This window comes from Elephas maximus, chromosome 17 (assembly GCF_024166365.1).
Source record: "Elephas maximus indicus isolate mEleMax1 chromosome 17, mEleMax1 primary haplotype, whole genome shotgun sequence".
NCBI lineage: Eukaryota > Metazoa > Chordata > Mammalia > Proboscidea > Elephantidae > Elephas > Elephas maximus.
In genome coordinates, this window is record NC_064835.1 from 76,311,824 (window position 1) to 76,338,728 (window position 26,905).

General features: G+C 44.5%; 1 protein-coding gene across 4 annotated transcripts in view; it reads right to left on the reverse strand.

The window, feature by feature from the left end:
- SH3RF3 (SH3 domain containing ring finger 3) overlaps positions 1-26,905 on the reverse strand; it is a 493,237-nt gene that overhangs the window by 199,311 nt on the left and 267,021 nt on the right. For all 4 annotated transcript variants that reach the window (XM_049856614.1, XM_049856613.1, XM_049856612.1 and 1 more), the window contains exon 2: positions 7,051-7,326. In XM_049856614.1, coding sequence (XP_049712571.1) covers positions 7,051-7,326 — 276 coding nt within the window. The remainder of the gene's footprint in view (positions 1-7,050; positions 7,327-26,905) is intronic.

A 26,905-nucleotide genomic window follows, 5' to 3' on the forward strand; every position in this document is an offset into this window, starting at 1 on the left:
CTCTTCCCAACCCTGAAAGCATCGTCCTAGGTTCCCACTCTGGAAGAAGCTCAGATGCAGCAATGTGGATGTACATGCCCGGCCCTCGTGCCTAGTTCAGCTGGGCTGCGAGGTTTGCTAGCTCTCAGGGAGAGAACTGTGGCCGCAAGGCAGGGTCTGGGTGTGACTTCAGATTCCCTGGACTAACCCGCTAAAATTTAGCCACCAGGAAAATAAGGGTATAGCGGACTAGTCCTCAAAATTCTCCGCCCTCCATCAGTATACGGCTTAAGAAGAATATTTAATGTGTGCATTTTGGGCTAACGTAAAAACTAACATATATTATCTGACAGAATCACAGCTTTTCCTGAAATCAGAAGAAAGGAGAGGGCAAAAAGTATTTATCGAATAGCTATTTTGTGCTCAGTTCTTTAAATGGCTTGGCTCATTTAATCCTAATATCAGCCTCTATTTTATACTTTAAAAAGAGACTCAAAGACTAAGTAAATTTTCCAAAGTCATCATATAGTATAGAAAAGGGTAGTGGTTTGAATCCACGTCTACCTGACTCTAGAGCCCAAACTCTGTCTACCGTATTTGATTTTTATCCATCTAAGTCTGTGCCCCAGATCAGAAGAACATGGTTTGGGATTAATGCTGGGTTCATTCACAATGGAGAGAATTTTCACACATATGAGAAATGATGATTAACTATTCAATAGCATAAGAAGATTATATGGCAGAATTTTATGGTGAAACCAACAGAACAAAAGACTAAGTCAGGACAAAATGCTAGGTGGTATTATTTCTAAAAGGGTTTTTGCCAACTCAAAGCATCCCTTGGACCTTGCAGGGTTGGGAGTGGAGAAGGGAGGGTCCAAGATGAGGATTAGAATGGAGCAGTAGCTTCATACACAAAGTCCTGGGCCTTCTCCCCCTGGCAATAGGATAGATTATGGGCCAGTGTGCTGACTCTGGTGTTCCCACTGTAGGTTGGGTGGAAAAGTGATTTGAAGATGGGCCAGGCACTGCCTGAGGCAATCTAGTTGAGTCAATTCCGACTCACAGCAATCCTATAGGACAGAGTAGAACTGCACCGTATGGTTTCCAAGAAGCAGCTGGTGGACTCCAACTGCCAACCTTTTGGTTAGCTGCCGATCTCTTAATCACCACGCCAGCAGAGTTCCTTGGAAACCCTACGGGGTTGCAATGAGTTAGAATCGACTCAATGGCAGTGGGTACGGTTGGTTTGGTACCTGAATGAAAATAAGATAAATAAGTCACCCCCAAAAGACTGCAACTCATATTTCCCTCTTGTATGCCAAGACTTACACTCAGCTCTTTGCTTATAGTATATCATTTAACCCTTGAAACTGCATAGGGTAAGTATTAGTCCCCAGGTAGTGCAAATGGTTAAGCACTCAACTACTCAGTGAAAGGTTGGCAGTTCAAACCCATCCAGAAGTGCCTCAGAAGACAGCCCTGGCAATCTGTTTCTGAAAGGTCACAGCCTTGAAAACCCTATGAAGCAGTTCTGCTTTGCACACACGGGTTTCCCATAAGTTGGAGTCAACTTGACGGTAACTAATAACAAAAACCCTGAAGATTAGGAACTTGTGGCTCAATGAGGTTGCGTTGCCCTAAGGTCACAGAGGTAATCACTGGGGCATAACTTCAGTAAGGTCATCGTACCAAATTGCCTACGCGCCAAATGCAATCCCTCCCTGAGAATTTAGAGGGCAGCCTGCCCCAAGTCATCTCATGAGCCTTTCAAGACACAGCTAACAGAGCTTGGCGACCACTATACTTCTTGCCTTTCATCTTTTTATTTACATATGTCTGGTTTTTGGAGGAGCCCTGGTGGTGCAGTGGTTAAGAGCTCGTCTGCCAAGCAAAGGTTGGCCGTTTGAATCTACCAGCCACTCCTTGGAAACCCCGTGGGGCAGTTCTACTCGGTCCTATAGGTTAGCTGTGAGTCGGAATCGATTCCACACAATGGGTTTGGTTGTTTGTTTTTTTTTTTTAGTTTTTTGGAGTAGGGCTAAGATTTTATAACTAAGAAGTTATAAAATATGCTTTTGATAGCTGCTTTACAAAAAGTAATTATTAATTCCCTTTTTAAATTAAAAAAAAAAAGACTTTGGTTTTAGAATGACTTTAGTTAATGTCATTTTAACAGCCAACACTAAAGGTAAAAATTTTCCTTTGATTTCACCTGCTTCATGTCTTTTTAAAGTTCATTAACACCACCACGATGATTTTTTTTTTTTTAAGGGAAGTTAGTACCATCAGTGGTTTTTAGTGACTCCATCTTTCTTTGCTGGCTCCAGAATGGAACATATTAAAAAAAAAAAATCCCCTGGAACCAAAGCCAAGCTGGCACAAACCAAATGATGCTAAAGAACCATTTGGTCACTTGAGGTGTGACATAAATGAAAGTCGTTAAACTGAACTAGCCTTGTGCACTTCAACTGTATTCCAGGCATGGAGGAAATGAGCTGGGTCCAATACAGAGTGAAAGAAAAATATCAAGCAAAACAGAGCTGGCAACAGAAAATAGAAATTGAGCAGAAAAGGGTCATGCCCATGGTCCTCTGGAGCCTATATTTAGAGAAGTTTAGAAAGGAGAGATGCAGCTAGAACAGGGCAGCTACTAGAGGTGGGAGTGATATCAAGGCACGGTTCAAAGCTTTGTTCTACAGTCTTGTTATTAAATGAATTGTGTCCCACCAAAAATTTATGTTGAAGTCCTCACCCCAGTACTTGCAAACATGGCCTTGTTTGGAAATAGAGTCTTTGAAGATGTTACCAGTTAACATGAGGTCTCACAGAAGTAGGATGAGTCCTTATGAAGGGTGTCCTTATAAAAGAGATGGAGCCACACAGAGGGAAGATGGCCATGTGAAGATGAAAGTAGACTGGAGTGATGCTTCTACAGGCCAAGGTATGACAAGGATTGCCAAGAGTCACCAGAAGCTAGAATGAGTCAAGAAAGAATCTGTCTTTATAGCCTTCAGAGAGAGCATGGTCTGGCTGACACACCTTGATTTTGGACTTCTACCCTCCTGGGCTGCCAGATGTATGGACAAATCTGTCTTCAAAGAAGTACAGCCAGAATGCTCCTTAGAAGCAAGGATGGCAAGACTTCATTTCACATCCTTTGGAGATGTTATCAGGAAGAACCAGTCCTGGAGAAGGTCATCATGGTTGGTAAAGTAGAGGGTCAGCAAAACGGAGGAAGACCCTCAACAAGATGGACTGACATGGTGGCTGCAATAATGGGCTCAAGCATAATAACAATGATCATGAGGATGGTGCAGAACGAGGCAGTGTTCGTTCTGTTGTACACAGGGTCACTATGAGCTGGAATTAACTTGATGGCAGCTAATGACAACAACATCCTCCGGAACTGGGAGACAATAAATTTCTGTAACTGAGTTTGCAGTACTTTGTCATGGCAGCCCTGGGAAACCAATGCAGTAGGTAAGAGGACAAAGTGGGTATTGTTGAAAAGGTTATGTTGAATATGGTGTGGGGTGGGGGTGGTCACAGTATGATTTTCTTTCAGAATCACACCCATGGACCTCTAACTCTCCACATGAATCTACAGGACTCAAGAAAATAAAGCCCTTGAAAAAACGTACTGTGCTGACACTTCCCACGCAGCCTCCTATGAGTACAGCCACTGTGTCAGTTAACACTGCTGGCTCCTTTGCTACACTGAATTTTAACTGAAATAGCTCCTTTTCAGCGAGGCTTTCCGTGACCACCCCAGCCTCACAGCATTAATGCCCACTCACTTCACGGAGATAGATGAAGACTTTTATGAGCCCTAAGCACTAAAAGGAGCCTTGGTGGTGTGGTGGTTTGGTGAGCTACGGCTGCTAATCAAAAGGTTGGCAGTTTGAATCCACCAGCCACTCCTTGGAAACCCTCAGCGGTAGTTCTGCCTTGTTCTATACGTTCTCTATGAGCTGGAATCCACTCAACCGCAAGGGATAAAAAGATCATGCTACTCACCTAACAAAATTAAAAATAAAAACAATACCCATCACAAAATGGATCCAAGAAGCCTAACAAAGTTCTAATTTCTCCCATGAGGATCACTTTAATATTTCTTTTGAAATATTAAACATTAAATTTAATCACTAAATATTTTAGAACCCTTTGTCTACCTATTGGGTGGTTCAATATAGTTCATTACTCTCTGGAATTATCCTTTTTGCATTTATTTCTTGACTTGCTCATTGCCTGTTTCTCCCACTAGACTACAAGCTCCAGGAGGGCAGGGAGTTAGTGTGCCTCTTTATCACTGTATCCCCTGTAAACAGCATGGTGCCCAACACAGAGTTGGGGCCCAATCATTTTTTGTTGGATAAATGGACCGAACGCCCTTTTGTCCTCTTGCCCAATGAGTTCTGGTCTTCACCCACAGAATGAAGAGTGTTCCCAGCACAGGCTGGTAGATCAGGGTAGGGTTATGGTGGCGGTAGGATCAACAGGAGTTTGCTTACACCAGGAGAAGTTGTGCCTGCCTGTTGTTGTCATTGTTAGGTGCCGATTCATAGTGACCCTATAGGATGGAGTAGAACTGCCTCATAGGGTTTTCAAGGAGCAGCTGGTGGATTTGAACTGCCAACCTTTTGGTTAGCAGCCAAGCTCTTAATCACTACGCCACGAGGGCTCCTTGTGCCTGCCTAGGAGGCTCCAAACATCAGGAACCTTTCAGCAAAAAAATGAGTTTACCTGAGGCCCAGAAGGCTTCTTACTATAAAACTATCTTGATAAGGATGACCTTGTCTGTGTCACAGGAGCCAAACGAGCTAGGAAGAGCCTGGGGGTATAATAGGAAGGTGAAGAACATGGCCTCTATTCTTAGTAAGAGCCTAACCAGAGACCAAAAAGGGCAGCTGGAGTCAGGACTCTTGGTCACAAGTCATAGCACAGAGCATCACGGGTCCCCGGGAGGCTCTTCTCTCTAAGGAGGGCTCCATTCCGCAGAGAACTGAGCAAGGCCGGTGTTCCCTCTACCTGCTAAATCACGTCCCTGGCAGCCTGCCATGCTGGCCCTCGGACAAAGAGAGGGGCCTAGGAGCTGGCTTCCTAGGAAGCTTCATCAGCCAGATGACAATTGAAATTAGCATCACAACACCTTGATGAAAGGAAGTAAGAAAGAGCTGAATCTCTGAATGGAAAATAGATTATTCACTGTCAGGCTGAACAATGGAACAAGACATAAATAGCAGACGTGAGCACAGCTCAGCACTGGCAGTACCGCAGGGGGCCCGGGCTGCAGAGTTAGCACCAGGGACCTGGAAACCAGCACAGAGGATGCACACATGAGGAAAAGCCAAGAGAACAAAGTAAACATTCTGGGATTCTCTAACCTTATGGAGGTCCCATTCCTTTCCACCTGAAAATGACCCTGTCTATTTTCACTTTCAAAGTCACATAATAGCCTGGTTTGATCCTAATAAGGTTGCAGTTAAAAACCCTGTGGACATGCCAATTTTGCTCAAAAATGGTGTACGTGGTACTTCCCCAGCCCTGTGGATGGTCCAAAGATCTCTGTATACAGCCAAATTCTGCACAGAGCAGATGACTGTTCAATGCTTGACTGCAAAAGAGAGAAAATAGCAATGACCTCTTGGCACCTGAGGCACTTGAGGGCCTGATTTAAAGGAATAGTTCCCTGTGTAGGAAGTAAAAGAATGTGGGTTTTAAGGTCAGAGATTTGAGTTAGAATTCTAGCTCTGCTATTTACAACTCTGTGTGCACGTGTGCACACGCGTGCGCAAGAGCAGATAGGCAGCACTAAGGATGGAAAGAGGAGAAATAGGAGACAGAAGAAAAGACAAAGGAGAGAGGGGACCAATCACCCTTGGATAACCTCACCTCTTTGAGCTTTGGTTCCATCATCGGGAACACAAGTCTGCACCTACTTCCCTTGGAACCTCGGACAGTTGTGAAGATAAAGTCAGAGTATGTATAGCACATGATACAGCCGGGCATTTAATAGATGATTAATGAACGGTAGCTCCTGTTATCGCCATAAGGGAATGAGACCATCAGGGCTTAAGCACTGTCACCTCTATTTCCCTTAAGACTTCACAACCTCAGAGGGCCAGGACAGCCAGAAACCAGGCTCCTCGGCATTCCACTCAGATCTCCCAGGACAACTCACATTTGATAAGTAACATTTAGTTTGTTACCAACCATTGGTCCTTCTTGGCAAGTCTATACAGAGACAGTTTAAAGGGCTCTAAACCACGTTGCTCCCTCCTGCCTCTGGTGCTCTTAGAAGATTGGAGCATGCTGATTTCTGGGTCACACTAGTCACCTCCCTGTGAGCCAGACGAGCTCTTGGCAGCAGTTTCCTCTGCCCCTTCTCATGGGCCCAGGTGATTCTTTATTCTGTTGCTCCTGAGTTACCACTTAAAAACCAGAAGGTAATATCCATTATTCAGGTCAACGGAAGGTCCTGCTATTAATGCTAACAGTGGTTCCCATTTTTCAAGCCCTTACTGTGTGTCAGTTTTCGGGCGGCTGTGTTAGGCTGGGTGCCATCTCATTTCATTCACTTATAAAGTGGGTAATACCTATCATCCTCCTATCATCTCCATTTATTGAGGTGCCAAACCAAAATCAAACTCTCTGCCATCGAGTCTATTCTGACTCATAGCAACCCTATAGGACAGAGTAGAACTGCTCCATAGGGTTTCCAAGGCTGTAAATCTTTATGGAAGCAGACTGCTGCATCTTTCTCCTGTGGAGCGGCTGGTGGGTGTAAACCACCAGCCTTTTGATTAGCAGCCAAGCGGTTTAACCACAGCGCCACCAGGGCTCTTTTATTGAGGCACAGGGAGGTTAAGAAATTTGTCCAAAGTCTCCAAGAGGAGCCAGAATTCAAACTCTGAATGTCTGGCCCCAGAACCCATGCTTTTAACTTGTAGACCCTCTCTCTGGCTGGGCAAGATGTGAGTGGACCACAGGATGTGCTCACAGAGGCGGTAAATGGCCCGGAAGAACCAAAGTTTGGGGGTGTGTGTGCTGAGGGTGGTTTCACTTTACCTTGGTGAAGGTCAGGCAGTCCTTGTCTTGGTCTTTGTCTTTGATCTCAAAATCATAAAGTGCTTTGCCCTGAGGCGGGGTCTGTGGCAAGGGCCGGAGGCACTGGATGTAGCTGGCGGGGAGGAAGCCATGGTTGCCATTGAGCTGTCCGTGGTACCAGTTCTCGTCCACTTTGCGTCGCAGGATGATGATGTCCCCCTTGTTAAATTTGAGGTCACCGGGCTCTTTCCCTTCATAACTGTAGAGAGCTTTTCCATAGGGAAGTTGGGGAATATTCTGAAAGCAAAATAAAATGCCTGGTTACTAAGCATTATCCTTCCCGCTGCCTGAGGTTGAATTTGCTCTGAAGAGCATAGGATTTCCGAGGGGATTTCTATTGCTTGAAGTTCCCGGATGGTGCAGATAGTTAATGCGCTCAGATGCTAACCAAAAAGTTGGAAGTTCAAGTCCACCTAGAGGCACCTCAGAAGAAAGGCCTGGTGTTCTATGTCTAAAAAGTCAGTCAATGAAAACCCTGTGGAGCACAGTTCTACTCTGACATGCATAGGGTGGCCATGAGTCGGAACTAACTCGACAGCAACTGGTGATGAGGTTAAGCTCTGTTGCTGTGGGCGTGTACAGAATGCCCTGGCAGTGGAAACCATGTAAAAGGAATTCTTGTCCCGGAATCCACAAGCTCCTCAAGCAGAGACAAGAGGGTCTACACAACCACTTAGATAAATAATCTACCAGTAGATAGCTCATGTTAGGTGCCAGACACTGTCTTAAGCCTTTCACATATAGGGTCGCTATAAGTCACAATCAACTTGGCGGCAATGGGTTTGGCTTTTTTTTTTTTGAAACTCACTTTATATCATAGTGACCCTATAAGACTGAGCAGAACTCTCCCATAGGGTTTCCAAGGAGTGGCTGGTGGATTTGAACTGCCAACCTTTTGGTTAGCAGTCGAACATGTAAGCACTGTGCCACCAGGGCTCCATACTCTGTGTCCAAAAGGTGCTAATGGTAGCTTCATTTACAGATGAGGCAAATGAGGCACAGAGAAATAAAGTAAGTTGCCCAAATCCCCACACCTATAAGTGACAGGGCAGTGTTATGGATTGAATTGCATCTCTTGAAAAGGTGTCTTGAAGTCCTGACCCTTGTGCCTGTGAATGTGGCCCTGTGTGGAAACAGGGTTCTCTTTTGTTATGTTAATGAGGTCACACTGGAGTAGGTTGGTCTTAAACCTAATCCTTCCTGAGTGATGTTTTATAAAAAGAGAACAGACACGGAGAGTAACATATGCAGGGGAAGTCAGATGCCATGTGATAATGGAAGCAGGTGCATCTACAAGCCCAGTAATGCCAAGAATTGCCAGCAGCTACTAGGAGCTGGGAAACTCTGGTGGCGTCGTGGTTAAGTGCTATGGCTGCTAACCAAAGGGTCGGCAGTTCAAATCCACCAGGTGCTCCTTGGAAACTCTATGGGGCAGTTCTACCCTGTCCTATAGGGTTGCTATGAGTTGGAATCAACTCAACGGCAAGGTTTTTTTTTTTTAACCAGGAGCTGAAAGAGACAAAGAAGGACTTTCCCCCAGAACCAACACCCTGAATTCAGACTTGTAACCTCCTGAACTGTTAGAAAATAAATTTCTTTTCTTTAAAGCCACCCACTATGTGGTATTTTTGTTATGGTAGCATTACATAATTTAGACAGGCAGAATCCGAGTCCAGGCTGTCCGGCTCTGGAATGTTCTTACCCACTACTCTGTTGAATTGACTTCCACTGGGTGGTGTTTTTCAGTGAATTTAGTCTAAAAACCAGAGGATCTCCAACAATGAAAATTATCCTCTTTTAATCTATAAACTCTCACAGCATACGATTTAAAGAGTTTTTCAAGTCGTGATGACAGATCTGCTTTGATTGTGATGAGCCTGTCCCACTCAGTAGCTCTCAGGCCTAACGGCACACATTTATGATGACCAGGATGAGACAAACAACTTGGCCACGGAATGAGGTGCAGTCAAGTGTCCACCAAAAGGTATCTCCTAGGACCTTGGTCCCCAATGGCCTGAAAGTTCTAAAAGGTTGTTCCCAGCTGTTGCAGACCCTATGCTCAAAACACATAGTTTTTTCTTGCCTGCTGAAGTCTGGTCCAGAGCTTCAATTCAAGAACGCAAAACACTATCCTTTTACCACCACAGAATGCTCCTGTCATGCCCCCAAAGTCAGTCAGCCCATCCGAAAGCCATCTGCCAACTTTGGCCTCAAACAGAGACTAGCTCTGAAACCCAAACAAAATTCTTGACAATCTTCTACTTTCCAGCAAAAAGGAGTCTGTTGAACAACTCTAAAACTTCACTTGATGCTCTCATCCACCTTGTGGGTTTCTCTAATGGGCACCATTCCATAAAGACCAATGGCCACAGGGATTTCTCTTCCTTTTCTTTAAGGGTGGCCAACACCCACTCGGCTTAGGAAGCTTTGCCAAAGTCCACTTCTGTGCCAGAAGAAAACCAAACACAAATCTTACCCATTGTCCCTGTGTCAGTACGCAACAATTTTCCTACTAGAAGCCACATTTTCTCACCAGGGCCGCCTATGCCAGAGACTGCTTTAGTATTTGAATCAATCAATAAAGGCACAAAAGCCCGAAGCACTAGTACATCGAAAAACTCTTTGTAGAGGACTTAATAATATGTTGGCAACTCAATCACTCTACATTTATGTTCCAGCAACAGAGAGAACCTGCTGGCAAATTGACAAACGGCCACCACTAACCAATTAAATAGTAACACCAGAGGATTTTTCATTGCAGAACTCGAAGAGGAAAAAAAATCCATTTGCGTCCAATAACACTCATCCTGGATGGCTTCGTACTGTAAGTACAATACACTGTAAGTACAATACATTGTAATAGGCTCCAATTTTAGAGAGCTAAGGAAAAGGGGCATTTTACAATACCAGTACTGCGATCAGAAAAGAATGAAAGAGGGTGTCAGCTGTGTGCCACCAGAAGAATTCCACTAACCACAAGGGCCAGTCAATCCCTAAACAAGGGCAATTTTGCCCCTACTCCCAGGGGACATTTAGGAATCTCAAGACATCTTTGATTGTCACGACTAGCATGTAAAGAGTAGGGGTTGTGGAGGCTGCTAAACATCTTCAGATCTGTGGTTCTTACTGCTTTTTTGAGCAATCTAACTGCTTGCCAGCCATCTCTGCCTGGACATCCCACAAGCACACTGAAGCCATGACCTGTCCCTCAAGTCCCATCTCTTGTATATCTCATCTTGGCCATGGACTCACTACCAAGTTGCTAAGCAAGGACCCCTAGTTATCCCTGTGCCCACCCTTTCCATCAGTCTCATCATCTGTCATCACATCCTGTTGATTCCACGTCTGAAATCTAACCAACTGATCCCCCGTCCACACTTCCACTACAACGATCTTATCTGTCTTCAAATCTTGCATAAACCAACGCAAACCTCTTCTACTGAATTTCCAGGTTCCGTTAGCCCACTCTGATGCTGGATGCCAAAACAGAGAGGTGACCCTATCATCTTACTGCTTGTAAATTTTCAAGGCCCCCAGAGTGGAATCCCAGCTCCTTAGCATGGTATTCAAGGCTCCTCCAGGCTGGTCTCAGTACACCTTTCCAACCATACCCTTCAACACTTTTCCCCACTCCTCATACCGTAGCCAAGTGGGCAGCAGCCTCTTTCACAAAGAGGTTGTGCTTTGGACCTCTGGGTTGTTGCCCAAATGGCTTCCACTGCAGACTGATCCCCAGTGCTACCTCCTCTGTCCTCTCTCCCTCCCCAGGCTGTGCTCTTGTAACTCTTCATGGGCAGCTCAAGTCTATTATTCGTTCCACTGCATTAGCCCCTATAAACCAAAGCCCTCAGAACAGGGACCCCAGAACCAGAGGAGTTTCTGGCACATAGTAAGTGCCCTACATATGCTCACGAGTTGAAATAAACTAAAGCTATTTCTCAGACAGGAAAAGGCAGAGAGGAGGAGTAGGGAAGTTAGAAAAGTAAGACAAGTCTGATATGGCAATCTTTTGCCAACCAACGCACCCTACACAGATCCAGGACAAAGAGTACCAATCAGTGCTCCTCATGGAGAAGCAAAGAGCCATTCTTCTAGCAATTAAGCCAGGGGCAGAGAAGGCGCCAAGCACCCCCTGAAGAAGCGGAGGCTGGAACAACGTGTGGACTTCGCTCATGCCTGAGTCACCTTGCCATAGGCAGTGGCTGCACATCTGGGCAAACTCCCTCTGCTGACTGGCTGGGGGTACAAGCAACAGAGACCTTGGCTGGCTTCAGTTACAGTGTGGTCACGTGGTCACATATTGTCAGTGTCGGTCGATGGGCAAGGAGGAGAAGGTTAAGAAGTGAGAGAAAGAAAATGGAAAAGGGAAGAGGAAGAGAGGAGAAAGGGACGGAGAAAGAGTCAGATGCCCGCTGCTCTGACCCCTTTCCCCAAACCGCCTAGGAATCAGCATCTTACAGAACAAGAACTGAGAGAAGTAGCAAACCATTTTAAGATGAAGGGCCCATTTCTGAGGGCAAAAAGAAAATTAAGGATGAAGCTGAGAGGTGGTTTATTCAGGGGGGTATATGCAGTAGAAACTGGTTATCAGAAAATGTTAAATAATGGTGACACCGAGAACCTCCACAGAGTCCTTGATTTTCAAACATTTATAAGTATATGAACTAATTAGTCCATAAAAAAGGTCTAGAGGCAGATGAATGCCATTAGGGTAAGGGGAACCCCTCAAAAAACCAAACCCGTTGCCATCAAGTTGATTCCCACTCATAGCAACCCTATAGGACACAGTAGAACTGCCCCAAAGGGTTTCCAAGGGGTAGCTGGTAGGTTCGAAACTGCTGACCTTTTGGTTAGCAGCTGAGTTCTTAACCATTGTGCCACCAGGGCTGCATGGTGAGGGAAGACTTCTGCAAATTGAACAACAGCAACCTAAGGGACAGCTGAAATTCAACCCCTCTACCTCCAAGTCCAAGAAAACCGAGCAGGTTTCTCTAGAACCCATTTCCTTTCTGACCACAGCAAGGTTTACTGATAACCTTTCTCACATTGTAGTTTCCCTCTGGAGGAATTATACCCAAACACTGCCACTAAGCTGCCATTATATGGGCTCAAGATATTAGGAAAAAAAGTAAAAGGAAAAGGGGAAAATACATCTGGGATGCCTATAGCATAATTAACACCAACCACCACTGCAAAGCATTAATAATAATTAAAACTTATAATGTCAATTTCATGGCTCATTACTCAGCTGTCTCACACAAATCTTCCTCTGGGCTTAATGTCCTACCCCGTGGAGAGATGGGTGCTCAAGCATGCACAGCGCACCATTTCCATCTTCTGTTGGGATCAAACAAGGCAGTGGGCTTTGACAAATGTGCTTCCATTACGCCAAATTGCCGACAGGGGTCTAAATCACGACTGCTGTGTTTAGAGTGAGGGCAGGCACCACGCTGACATGGAGCGCTGGGAAGGCAGAGGGCCAGAACCCAGGGGGAATGGGAGAATGGCCTGGGATCAGGTCTTCCCACTCCAGCAAGGTAGGGTGGAAGAGGCAGACACAAGCAATTATTTAAAGAACCTTAGAAAGAAACAACTTTCAGACCTTAAAGCTAAGTCAAAACCAAAACCAAACCCACTGCCCTCGAGCTGATTCTGACTCATAGCGACCCTACAGGACAGGGTAGAACTGCCCCACAGGGTTTCCAAGGAGTGCCTGGTGGATCTGAACTGCCAACCTTTTGGTTAGCAGCCGTAGCTCTTAACTACTATACTACCAGGGTTTCCTTAAATCAGGTCTCCCTTATCCAGTCCCTTTGCACCAGCACCTTTCTTTCCTAAGACTTGTCACAGCTGTAGTCACGTTATTTGTGTGACTATGTTATCCATGGATGTCTTCCCCATAGACTATAAGCTCCACGAGGACTGATACTGTGTTTTTGTTCGCTATTGCACCCTCAATTCCTGGTCCAGATCTGACACAGATTACAGTGCTCGAATACATCAATTGAATAAAGGAATATATGGATTAACAAATCTGGGATTCGGGCCGGGGTAAGAATTCCTGGCTGGAAGAACCTTCCCTGCCCATTATTTTTCCCAAGGTCTGGGACTCAGGGTCCATGTCACCAAAAGTCCTGTTGCTAACAGTGGCTGGGTGTCAATAAACGGAAGAATCCCAGTGGTTGCTCAATGAGGAGGAGGGCAATACGGCTGGAGGAATCAGTCTGGGCAAAGGCATGGCGTTAGAGATGGATAAGTGTCTTACTCATTTTCATGTCTCCAGGGCCTACCTAGCACACAGTGTCTGACAAAGAGTTGACAACTGTTAGAGAAACATGCATGGCATGTTCTAGAAATGGTGAGGAGGCTACAAGAGGGGGATATTATCTAATTGGAACTAAATTAAGCATTGCAGGGTGGATGAATGTGGCAAAAACGAAAACAAAAAATCTGTTGCCTTCATGCTGACTCTGATTCATGGGGTTTTCTTGGCTGTAATCTTTACGGAAGCAGATCTCCCGATCTTCTTCCTCTGAGCCACTGGGTGGGTTTGAACCAGCAACCTTTAGCTTAGTTGTTGAACACAAACCATTTGTGCCACCCAGGGAACTGATGAATGTGGTATCAAAACCAAAAACCAAACCCACTGCTGTTGAGTCAATTCGGACTCATAGCGACCCTATAGGACAGAGTAGACCTGCCCCAGAGAGTTTCCAAGGAGCGCCTGGTAGATTCGAACTGACGAGCTTTTGGTTAGCCACTGTAGCATTTAACCACTACACCACCAGGGTTTCTGATGAATGTGATAAAAAAGGCTGCTAATTGTCCCCCAATATCCATCTCCCCTGCTTCTAGTGATAATATCCCACATTTCAATGGAGTGAAGGTCATCCAGCTAAAGACTTCATGTTCCAGCCTCACGTGCAGTTAGGCATAGCTCTGCCAAAATTTCCATCACTGGATGTAAGCAAAAGTGATACCTGTGAATGCCGGGCCTTGTTTTACAATGGAATTTATAAGGTAATTCCACTTCCTCTTTTTTCCTTCCCACAAGCTGAAATGGCAGATACGATGGTGGCTCTTTCCATACAAGGATTATGCCTGCAGTAACAAGAAGGACAGGCAAGAGGAACAAGGGAAGCTAGAAAAGAAAGTCAAATCTGATATGGCCATTCTCTGTAAACAACTCACCTTGCAAAGATCAAGGGGGAAAGTGTCAATCGGAGCTCCACTTTGAGGAGCAAAGAGAAGGGGCTTTTTACTGGACTCTCAGACGGGAAAGAAGGAAACCTTATTTCATGTGGGCAGCTATGCTGTGTCTTTTTATTATAGCAGTTTAGTTTGTATTCTGACTAATTCAGGGAACTTGAGATCTGAGATCTATTTATGATTTTTTTTGATCAAAAACATTTTTCAGGCCAAAACATTTACTTTAATATTGCTGTTAAAGGCTATCACTTTCATTTTAAAGCAATACTTTTTAATATGACACTCTCAGATGTCGAATAAGTTGAAACGACGTGGTATTTTGGCATTATCGTGTTTTAAATAACATGTTTAACTAGAGTGTCCCCATCTCCTAAATTCACAAATTCGGTGAAGAAGCTGTTACTGCATCATACTCCAACTAGGAGGTCCCTGAGTTTGAGTTTCACAGCTAGTTACATTTCAAGCTCCTTCTTCTCGTTAAAATCAACCCATAGGGTCCCAGCTTTTGTTTCTTTCCCTCTGTTACTCTGATGGCTTTTCCATTCCCCACATTTGTGCACTCATTCTTCCAAGAATTTAGGGAACACCTGTAACATGCCAGACATTGCCCTAGACTCTAGACTACGAAAGTGAGTAAGACACTAAGAAGCCCTGCTGGCACGAACGGTTAAGTGCTCGGCTGCTAACTGCAAAGTTGGTGGTTCAAACCTACTAGCAGCTCCGTGGGAGAAAGACCCAGCCACCTGCTCCTGTAAAGATCACAGCCTAGGAAACACTATAGGGCAGTTCTACTCCATCGCATGGGGTCGCTGTGAGTAGAAATTGACCCGATGGCACCTAACAACAACAATAGGTACCAATATATTTCTCTGAAGTACATGGTGCTTTGTAGCCAAAAAAAAGAATAAGACACAATTTCTTTACTCGTGTCACCAACTTATGGGCCCGGTAGCCATTAAAATCACAATAGAATGACAAAAACAATAAAAGACAAATGCACAGCTTGTTACCCCAAACAGATAGGATGAGGACATGCCTAAGCTGCTGTGGTGGGATGCAACTGTGACGATAGGAACTGACGATAAGCAAGAGCCATCATTAGCAGAATTTTATGTTTCAGTTTCGTGTTTCACTAAGAAAGCTTAGTGGAGATTTCAACGCAACTTGACTTTTTTTCGTTTTTATTTTTATTTTTAAACTTTTCCCAGACTTTGTCAAAAGCTCTCATCTCAAGTCTCCCTGCTGCTCCGCGCACAATTTGGCAGTCAGTTCTCTGAAGTTAATGGTATTTTGCTAGACGACGATTGGGCTTAACTTCCCATTCCTAACTGTTTAGGAGGCGTGGGATTTAATGAAGGCTACATTTCGCCTTAGAGACATCTGGTGACTTAGGGCTGGATGGAGTCATTTGTATGTAGAACATGTAAAGCACTTTGGATTCCTCCAGATAAAAGGTGCCACACAAAGCAATGTCATTATTATGCCATATAAGGAATGCAGCACTTCAAACCACCTCTCAAATTAGCCTATACAACTTTATAATAAAATCATCATGACACGAAAAATAAACCTTTTTCAAAACAACACTCCTTCTTCTCTTCAAAGAATTCAGGCTTAAAAAAAAAAACAACAGAAACTTGATTCACTCATCTAAAGATGCGAAGCCAACTGCTGAGCCACTCACATCTGTTACCTTGTAAAGAGGGAGGACACTAGGATCACGCTTAGTCTAGCAAAGAGAAAAGCAAGATCCAAATTAAGGTCATTGGAAAGCAGACTGAGAAGCCATTAGAAAATACTTGTACACGGCAAGGAAATAGCTCAGTTGGGAATTTTTTTTTTCTATTTGGGGAGATTTTTATGGCCAACATTAATGGAAATATCAATAGTGAAGATAATCCTGTTGGAGAACAGATGCGGTCTTGCACACATGTGCACACACAGACACACTCACCGGCTGACCCTTGGCTCCACATCGGCTCTGAGGAGACTCCAAAGGCAGTTAATTTGCTCCTATAAAGTGAAGAGTTCCCCTCACTTACGATGACCAGACCTCTGGAACTCTACTCCCCATTCTCCAGGGACACACCCAACAGTGCTCGATTGACGGCAAGAGTGCGTTCTGGCTGCTGCTCTCTTGTTTCAGGCAAAGCTAGAGGCCCACCTCTTGCTACCTGGCCTGAAGAGGAAGATGGGAACGCATGGCTCCACCAAACAACAGAAACCCCTATTTGATCCTGAACCACAAGCTGGCCCTCAGTTTTGACTCAGTTCTGAGTTCACATCAGAACCTTAACCTCAGTGGGTTTGCGTCCGGTGCCCGCAGGGAGTTTGTACTGCCTATTAGTTTTTTTTTATTAGTGAAGACTGTAGGACCTGAAGGATAATTATTTATATATTCCCTTTGAGACACAAGCATTTTTTTCAAAGCCTGAGCAGCTTCAGACGAGACGCAATTGCATTTCTTGGCACCAGGCTTTTCAAGGCCAGGTTAGCTTTGTAAGGACAAACATCCCAGCTGTGTGCTTATAGAGTTTCTGTACAACTGCTACAATCCACTGTTGGCATTCTAATCAAACAACAGCCTCACCAGGGGCTCTGTTTCATTAGCAACCTCTCTATTTCTGGCTTGCAAAGGTAACGATGCCCTAGTAGAACTTCTCTGGAATTCCTGTGTTGCCCAAATCTTAATTATACATGGTTAGGGTAAGGTTGGGGGGTCAGGAGGCAAAACTATGAAATTGTCAGCATTTAGTTTTGTTTAAATTGCATTGTAGTATGATATATATAACAAAATACTTGCCATTTCAACCATATTTTATGTGTACAGTTCAGTGTCATTACATTCATCACGTTGTACAACCATCACCGCTATCCATTCCGAGACTATTTTCATCACTATTAACAGAAACTCAGTTTCCCTTAAGCAGTAACTCCCAGCATTTAGTTTTAACATGAGTTTCAGACTTCTTAATCAAACTTCTTCGTAACTACATCCAGAGTGCCTTGGAAGGGCCTTCCTCACACACGGTGTACTGAAGAGAATAACAGAGCTGTTACCACACAGGAGCCCTAATCAGTGTGAGTTCCCATCTTCTTCTCTCCTCCTTATAATAGAAGGAAAAATGAGCAGTGAAACATCCCAAAGTCAGGAATGAAATGAGAAGCTTCCATGAAAGGGAAAGGGTTGGAATTAATCACAGGAAAGGAGCTAAAACCAAGGCTCCGTGATATATATTTGGCAGGTGTCTTCATTCAGAGTGCCATTTGGCTGAGCAGAGAGTGAAGGCAAGAAGAACCATAGGGACTGCAAAGGAGGCAAACTATCACACAAAAGGTGTGCCCTGAAAGGCATGACAGAAGACTCTAACAAAGCATGAAATGGGGTCCTTTCACTGAAATTAAAATGTAGACGTCTGGAGTCCCCCTGGGTTAAAGAAGAGTGACCTGCCCTTCTACTCCCTATTGGTAGACAGGCAGAACTTAACTGTACAAATGGCAGGCTTAAAGGTGTGGGGCCAGATGTTTAAGAGAAGCCAGACTTTAATGAGGCCACCTCAGCTTCCAAACTGTGCTTCAGGAGGCTCTAGAACCAGGGCGGTCCAGGCTTGACTCCCCATAGCCAGGGGCCTTCACTTCCTGGCACTCCTACCTTCAACTTCAGTGATTGTACTCTCCTTTATTTTCAGAGTGGGTTTCCACTCAGGAGTTGAAAGAAGCTAACAAAATGAGGTTTCCAACCCCCCAGAGCATCTTCTGTTCTACATGTGTGTACCTTGTGTTCTGTCAGACATGGTCACAATGCCCCGCAGATATCACTTTACCCCACCGGCTTGCTCAGGCCCCTGGGCCCGGAACAGATCCTGCTCTGCCATATGAAATGGGGGCACAGCCTTCCCTCTCTTCTCTCACCATCTGTCTCTGCGACCGCGAAGTACTCATGGGGCTGCCTTTAGGCCAGAGATCCTCCCGCTCTGGTAATTGTGATATCCCATTTCTCTGTGCTGTATTTCATGAACCTCCCCTAAAGCGTGAAGAAAGCTCTATGACATCTCGTTCACAAAGGAAATTAAAATAAAGTTTGTCCTGATAATTATGAAGACATGAGATAATTAGAATTGCCTGGAGAAGTTTTAACCCCAGGGTTGGTAGTCATATATTTAGGTCACTAATAAGTATTCATTTAGGGTTCAGAATGCCTAGTTCAGGCTCCTGAACCCATCTTTCATACACTGTACAGAAACTGGCACGTATAGGTACAAATGAGTACATATGTGTGTGTGCGCATGCACACACACACACACACACACTATTACCACTACTACTAGTTGTTGACAAGTGGACCCTGGCTCATGGTGACCCCATGTGTGTCAGAGTAGAACTGTGCTCTGTAGGGTCATCCGTGGCTAATTTTCCAGAAGTAGATTTCCAGGCCTTTCTACAGAGGGACCTCTGGGTGGACTGGAACCTCCAACCTTTTGGTTAGCAGCTGAGTGCATTACACACATACACTCAAATACTATTTCTCAAACATAGTTCACCCACCCACATAATTGAATTTATCTTTCTGTAGTCAGTAAAGAGAGGAGAAAGGGAAAAATACCTACTGTATTTTGATGCAAATAGTGCACGCCTTCTATGTTTGTTTGTCAATGGTGCCCTCCCCCCACATGGTATTTTCATAAGTGCTGCTATGCCAAATTTTTTTACATGTTGCTGTTAAAAAAATCAGCATAGTGCATTATGAAAATACTTCATGGGGGAAGGCACAGTCGGCAAACAAACCTAGAAGGTACCAGTTATTTGCATAAAATATGGTAATATTAGCATAGATCAGGAGTCTGCAAACCGCGGCCCTCGGGCCACATCCAGTCTACCACCTGGTTTTGTGAATAAAGTTTTATTGGAACATACCATGCCCATTTGTTTACAGATTGCCAATGGCTGCTTTTGAGCTACAACAGCAGAGCTGAGAAGCTGATAAAAAGGCTGTGTGGGCAGCAAAGCCAAAAATATTTACTGTCTAGTCCTTTACAGAAAAGTTTGCTGAGCCTTAGTATAGACTGTCAAGGTTAATAATGGTCCAAGGTCAGCTGCTTGCACTGTTTCCCCCTCAATACTGGGGAAAGGGGAGAGGACAGCAGGGACCACCTGTGTACATTTAGTGTGTGTTACATTTAAGAGCACACTGCTGGTGGCTTGGGAATCGGAGACAGCCCTGACTCTGTGGCAGCCTTGCAAAGTGGCTTGTGACGAAGTACCTTAATTCTCGGAGGCTTAGCTCTCCCATAAACTGGAGATAATCAAATCCGTCCTTCTACATTTCCTAGTAATGTCAAGAGAATAAAACGGATGATATGTAAAGAGCTTTTCGTCTCTTAATGAAGAAGGTGCTATAAAAACAATTATCATACAGTGTTTGCTGAGGCAACAAATGTCGCAGGAACCTGGATGCCAGTGCTAGAAGAGGCAGAATGTTCTGAGCACAGACACGGCCAGTAATCGCCTAGTAACTCTGTACTGGGAGCAAATGCAACATAGATGAGGGCCAGGAATACGCCCTCCTGGTCTGTTACTGTGTTTTGGGTGCCTAGCGTAGCATTCAGCTCACATTGGCTCAATATGTTTAATGAAAGTAAAGCGAGCAAAAGACTGACTGGTTGTCCCTGAGTGTAAAGACCCTTTCCCTACCCTCTCATGGGTTCCTGTAGGCTTTTGTCCAGAGTTCAAGTGACACTAGTTCTCTTTCAAAAGGAAGCTCTTCGTCGTGATTTTCATAGTCACCATCACCTCTTCATAAAGAGGGCCAACCAATTTTTAATGAGTACCTCATATATGCCATGTACTACTTCATACACTTCACATACGTTAGCCCATTTAATCCCCACAACAATCCTACAAGGTAGTTATCACGACCTGATATCATCAACAATTTAGAGACAGGAAGCTGAGGCACAGCGAAGCTCAGTAACTTGTCCAAGGTCAGGGAAGTGGTAGAAAATGGTAGAGCCCAATTTGAACCCAGGCAGTCTGACTTCTGAGCCTGTGTGCCAACCCTAAAGTAACAACATGATCATGTTTTTAGCTGCTATTCCACCTCAGATACTGTAGATAATTGAATTATCGCTCACAGGAACCCTGTGAAGTAGGAATTATTGTTGACATTTCACGAGTAAGAAAAATTCTGAGAGGCAAATAAGGTACTCAGTGTCACAGAGCTAGGAAGAGGGGCACCAGGCTTCAAGTTCAGGGCCGTCCAGTTGTGAAGTCTGTGTTCTTCACCTCCACCCTGACTGACTCGGTCTCACAAAGGGGTAGGGGAGCCCCTCATAGAGCTCTGATAATGATGTGTTTGATTTGGAAGGAAAAGGAAAGGTGTGGATTGTTTATCTCTTAGGCCAGCAGGGTCTAGACCTCAGCTTACATTTATCCAATTCAGAGAAGAATTGCTCATTTTTCCACTCCTGGGGAAGACGATCCCCAAATTATGAAGTAACATCTGAGACATTTCCAGACAAATTCTCGACAGTGTGTACCTATCAGAGCAGGTAATGGAGTCATGGGGCATGCCTGGTATGGGACCATCACTTTTACATTGAGAAGGGAGTCTCTGTCCAGTGGCCACCGGCCTTACGCGCTCCTGGTGATTCCTCCCAGGGGACAAAGGGCTTCCCAACTGCAGTCCACACCGCTCTCTCCACCCCAGGGACTGTTGGAGCCTGAACCGGCTGACTGGGCAGGCTGGCCTCTCCACCTCCTGTGGGAAGAACACTCATCAGGCCCACCTGTGATGCATGGCCTTGGATCAAAGAGCCTCCTCTCACTGTGGACTGGGATCTGCAACTGCCTCAAAGTGCCAAGAGGTCAAGGAGGTAAATTAAAAGCCTTCTGTCAGCCTCTTTCCTTTGTCAGGAGGGGAACTGGGAGCAGAAGATTCTTTCTAGATCCTTATTATGTCAACCCAAACTAACCACATTGTCTTTAAATGATTTTTTCCTACATCATTGTTTTGATGCTACAAAGAAATAATTCAAGGAGGTAAGTGAAAAAATGAGATATTTGCAAATGTCCATGTAAATAATTACTTTTCCCTAGGAATCTGGCTCTAGGGACAAAGAAAGGTGACTTGCTTTAGAACTGGATCCTCAGCCTTGGAGGACTTCTGAGAGTGGCAGGGCATGACCGTGTTTAAGAGTTTGACCCTGGCACCAGACTGTAGTTCAAATCCTGCCTCTGCTGCACACTAGACTCTTTGTGCCTAAGTTTCCTCAACTGCAAAATGGGCATAATAAAGTATCTCTCTCACAGGATCTTGTGAAATTAAATGGGTTAATATATGTCAATTGCTTATAACAATGTCTAACCAAACCCATTGCCTTCAACAGGTTCTGACTCATAGCGACCCTACAGGACAGAGTAGAACTGCCTCACAGGGTTTCCAAAGAGCACCTGGTGGATCTTTTGGTTGGCAGCCAGGGCTTCCATAACAGTGCCCGGCACATCATAAATACTATAAAACGGTTTCCTGTGATTATTAAATTCCTTCACCATTGGTAAACCATGAGCAAATGGCATCAACAACAACAACAACAACAACATGTTTTTATGTGTTTACTAAAGTCGGCCTGATGTCAGATGGATCCTGGCTGAAAGCACAGAATACCACAAAGATGTTTACCTGTGTTTTACTGACTATGCAAAGGCATTTGACTGTGTGGATCATAACAAACTATGGATAACACTGCAAAGAATGGGAATTCCAGAACACTTGATTGTGCTCCTGAGGAACCTATACGGAGATCAACAGGCAGCTGTTCGGACAGAACAAGGGCATACTGAGTGGTATAAAGTTAGGAAAGATGTGCGTCAGGGTTGTATTGTTTCACCATACCTATTCAATCTGTATGCTGAGCAAATAATCCAAGAAGCTGGACTATATGAAGAAGAACATGGCATCAGGATTGGAGGAAGACTCATTAACAACCTGCATTATGCAGATGACACAACCTTGCTTGCTGAAAGTGAAGAGGACTTGAAGCACTTACTAATGAAGATCAAAGACCACAGCCTTCAGTACAGGTTGCATCTCAACATAAAGAAAACAAAAATCCTCACAACTGGACCAATGAGCAACATCGTGATAAACAGAGAAAAGATTGAAGTTGTCAAGGATTTCATTTTACTTGGATCCACAATCAACAGCCATGGAAGCAGCAGTCAAGAAATCAAAAGATGCATTGCATTGGGTAAATCTGCTGCAAAGGACCTCTTCAAAGTGTTGAAGAGCAAAGATGTCACCCTGAAGACTAAGGTGCACCTGACCCAAGCCATGGTATTTTCAATCACATCATATGCATGTGAAAGCTGGACAATGAATAAGGAAGACCGAAGAAGAGTTGATGCCTTTGAATTGTGGTGTTGGTGAAAAATATTGAATATACCATACCATGGACTGCCAAAAGAACGAACAAATATGTCTTGGAAGAAGTACAAGCAGAATGCTCCTTAGAAGCAAGGATGGTGAGACTGTGTATTACATACTTTGGACATGTTATCAGGAGGGATCAGTCCCTGGAGAAGGACATGATGCTTGGTAAAGTACAGGGTCAGCAGAAAAGAGGGAGACCCTCAACGACATGAATTGACATGGTGGCTGCAACAACGGGCTCAAGCACAGGAATTGCAAGGATGGCACAGGACTGGGCAATGTTTCCTTCTGTGGTACACAGGGTTGCTATGAGTCGGAACCAACTCGCTGGCACCTAACAACAACAGCAAAGTTGGCCACATCACACTGCTATGTACCCAACACATAAATCTGCAAGCCACGTTAAAAAAAAAAAAAAAAAAAGACCTTAGCAAAAGCCACTCGATCATGAAGATAATCCAACTAATATGGCAGAGTCAGTTATAAAACAAAAAGTCCTTTCATCACCAGAATGATAGATCTCTTAGAAGGAGTGTTTGAAAGCCCTGTAAAGGTTCACAAATTCCTTCCGCAGTGCTTATAAACTCTGGAAAATGGTCATGTGAGCAGAGTAACGGCTTAAGGACCACTCGCTTTTGCTTCTTCCTGAGTTTCCTTATTGTCCAAAAAAACCAAACCAAACCCACTGCCATCAGGTCGATTCTGACTCATAGCAACCCTATAGGACAGAGTAGAACTGCCCCATAGAGTTTCCAAGGAGCACCTGGTGGGTTCGAACTGATGACCTCTTGGTTAGCAGCTGTAGCACTTAACCACTACACCACCAGGGTTTCCTCCTTATTGTTACATAGATGAAATTGTTGGCCATGTGTCCTCTTTCCTCCTTCCTGTGAGGTGGCAACACTGTGGAAAGCACTGGGGACACCACAGACAGGACTAGCCCCTGAGTGACATAACAGACAGGCACGGGACCACAGAAGGAACAGCCACCACAGCGTGTCTGACGGGTTCTGAGCCAAGGAGCCCAGGCCAGGAGCTCCTGGGTCCCTTCTTGAAGAGAAAAGGCAGAGGGGCAACGAGACCAAGGAAGCCAAGCCCTTCTCTCAATACAGATGGGGACAGACTTTATTTTGACAGGCCTAGACTTTAGTTCTTTAATCTTTATATTACGTGGCCAATCTCAAAATAAAAAAAAAAAAATTTTTAAAGAAGAGAAAAAGTCACCCAGTGAATCCCTTTTTGTATCTCTCCTCTCTCTGTAAGGGCTTCAGGTACTTCAGAGACATAGTAGAAAGGCATGACAATCTCAAGCCCTGATTTAAGATTTTGTTGTTGTTGGGAGCCATTGAGCTGGTTCCAATGCATAGTGGCCCACTGTGACAGTGGAGACTTGCCCCTTAGAGGTTTTTAGGCTGTAATCTTTACAGGAGCAGATCACTAGATCTTTCTCCCATGGAGCCACTGGTGGATTCGAACCACGCCAACCTTTTTGGTTAGCAGCTGAGCACTTAATTGTTTGCACCACCAGGGCTCCTAGGGTTTGCTTATTAAGTTAAAATATTTAAAACCTGAATCAAATTATAGGTACTGGTTTGGGTTTAATTCATGCATATATCGGAGCCCTGGTGGCGTAGCGGTTAAGAGTTTCACCGCTAACCAAAATGTCGGCAGTTTGAATTCACCAGCCACTCCTTGGAAGCTCTATGAGGCAGTTCTACTCTGTCCTATGGGGTCACTGTGAGTCAGGATCGACTTGACAGCAATGGGTTTGGTTTTTTTGGTTAGCTTTCATTACATCTGCAATTTGCTATCCACCTAGGATGATGGTCTGCCCCTATGGGACTCAGACGACCCTCTGGGCTGCAATGTATGGGCACTGAGGCAGAATTCTTCACTTCACTGGGTGTTTGTGGACATGGTTTGAGTTGGAGAATGTTCCTTGGTATTCTATATCCGTGCTGATTTACAGAAATCCTTAACTCCGGACATTCATTTACAAAACACTTTGCTATCTTTGATAATGGAATCAGCACAAAATTGGATGTCACAGTCACTGTCATAGACTTCAGGTGAACTTCATAAACAAGCTATTAATGGGAATAACTCTCATTACAGAGAAACAAATGCTCGCCTGAGTCGCTGCAAATACTATGTGTCTCAGCGACTGAGGAAATGCTGCCCCTGAATTTTGCGTTAATTTGGGCTCTAGCCGCTCTTACATCACACCATCGCTCAAAGATTGGTTTACTCAACAGCGGCTTGAAGGCTGGAAGGGGTGGTCACAGGGAACCCTCAGCATTTATTAGCCACGGGCACGCCAGTAAACTTCTTTGTGCTGACGGGAGAAATTTACTGGTGGCAGCTTTGCTTCAAAATGTATTTTGTATGCTACTGAGTCAATCCAATTATTTTCTATTATAGCTATGAGAAATTCCTTCTCAAAACCTTCATGCTTTAATGCAACTATGTAAACCCATTTTAAAGTGAAAATGAGGTCTTCAGTTGTCCGTTCACCCAGTCCAGAAAACTAGCCTGCCTTTGTACCTTGGAATCACGTCCCCTGGGGCTAAAGGAGAATCTTTTTTCTACCTGCTGACTTCATGGCCAAGTGATGATTTCTGAAATTCCTAAAACATAAGGATTTTTAAATTTCCTAATATATTAAAAATAGGTCCCTGGGTGGTGCAAACGGTTTGCACTTGTCTACTCACCGAAAGGTTGGCAGTTTGAGCCCAAACAGTGGCACTGCGAAAGAGAGGCCTGGCAATCTGCTTCTGAAAGGTTACGGCCACTGAAAACCCTATCAAGCTTAGTTCTACTCTGTAGCACATGGCGTCTCCAGTAACCAGAATCAGCTCAATGGCAACAGGTTTGGTTTTATTAACATATCAAAGAGCTTAGTAGGATTTTCAAAAATGAGGGAGAGGAACACGTTCTGCTGTGTAACTTTTCCTGAAAGGTCTTATCGTGCCAGTCAGTGTAAATCAACCTTATGGTTTCAGTAACTTTGTGCTAGAAATCTCGTCTATATAATTTCCCTCCAAAAAGATTTTGTTTTCTTGCTGTTACGGTTGCTTCATTAAGAATTACACCTTTCAAATGCATCTGGCATTTTGAATTGTTCTAAAGATTTTCACAGGCTTTATTTAATTTTCATTTTTATCCTCCCAATAAGTATATAAGGAGTTTTAGTAAATGTTATACATTTATTCAACAAATCAGTACAAGTGCCCACTATATGTGGGGTACTGTTCTAGGCAGTGGGGATATGGTAGTGAACAAAACCCTCAATAATCCCTGCCCTCATGGAACTCACAAAGAGCCCTGGTGGTGCAGTGGTTGAAGTGCTCAGCTGCTAACTGAAAGGTTGGTGATTTGAACCCCCCAGCTAGTCCGTGGGAAAAAGATGTGGCAGTCAGCTTCCATAAAGATTTACAGCCTTGGAAACTCTATGGGGCAGTTTTACCCTGTCCTACAGGGTCACTATGAGTTGAAATCTATTCGAAGGCAATGGGTTTGGATTTCTTTTGGTTATGGAGCTTACTACATTCCAGTGGGGGAGATAGCAAATAAACACAAAAATAAGTAAAATCTAGAGTATGTTAGAAAGCGATAAGTGCTGGGGGAAAAATAAACCAAGGAACCAGTTTCCACTGAGTTGAAGCCAACTCATGGCCATGTGTCAGAGCAGAACTGTGCTCCACAGGGTTATCAATGGCTGAGCTTTCAGAAGTAGATCACCAGGCTTTCTTCCAAGGTGCCTCTGGGCGGACTCAAACAACCCTTTTGGTTAGTAGCCGAGCGTGTTAACCGTTTGTGCCATCCAGGAAACCAGGGGAGGAGATGTGAAATGTTGGGAGGGGGATAGGTTGAAGATTTTGATACAGCGGCCCAGGAAGTCCTCACTGAGAAGGTAACTTTTGAATAGTTACCTGCATAAAGATAGGGGGTGAGCTTTGGGGGTACCTGGGGAAAGGGCATTCCAAGCAGAAGGAACCAATGCAAATGCCCCGAGCTGTGCATGTGCCCACCAAGTACACTGGAGGACCCGGGACGGACCAGTGCAGGGAAGAGGTGATGAAGCTACAGGGCTACAAGGGGACCATGGTGTAGGGCCTTGAACATCCTAGTAGGGACGCTGAGTGAGATGGGTGCAAGTGGGGGTTTTCGATGTGGAAA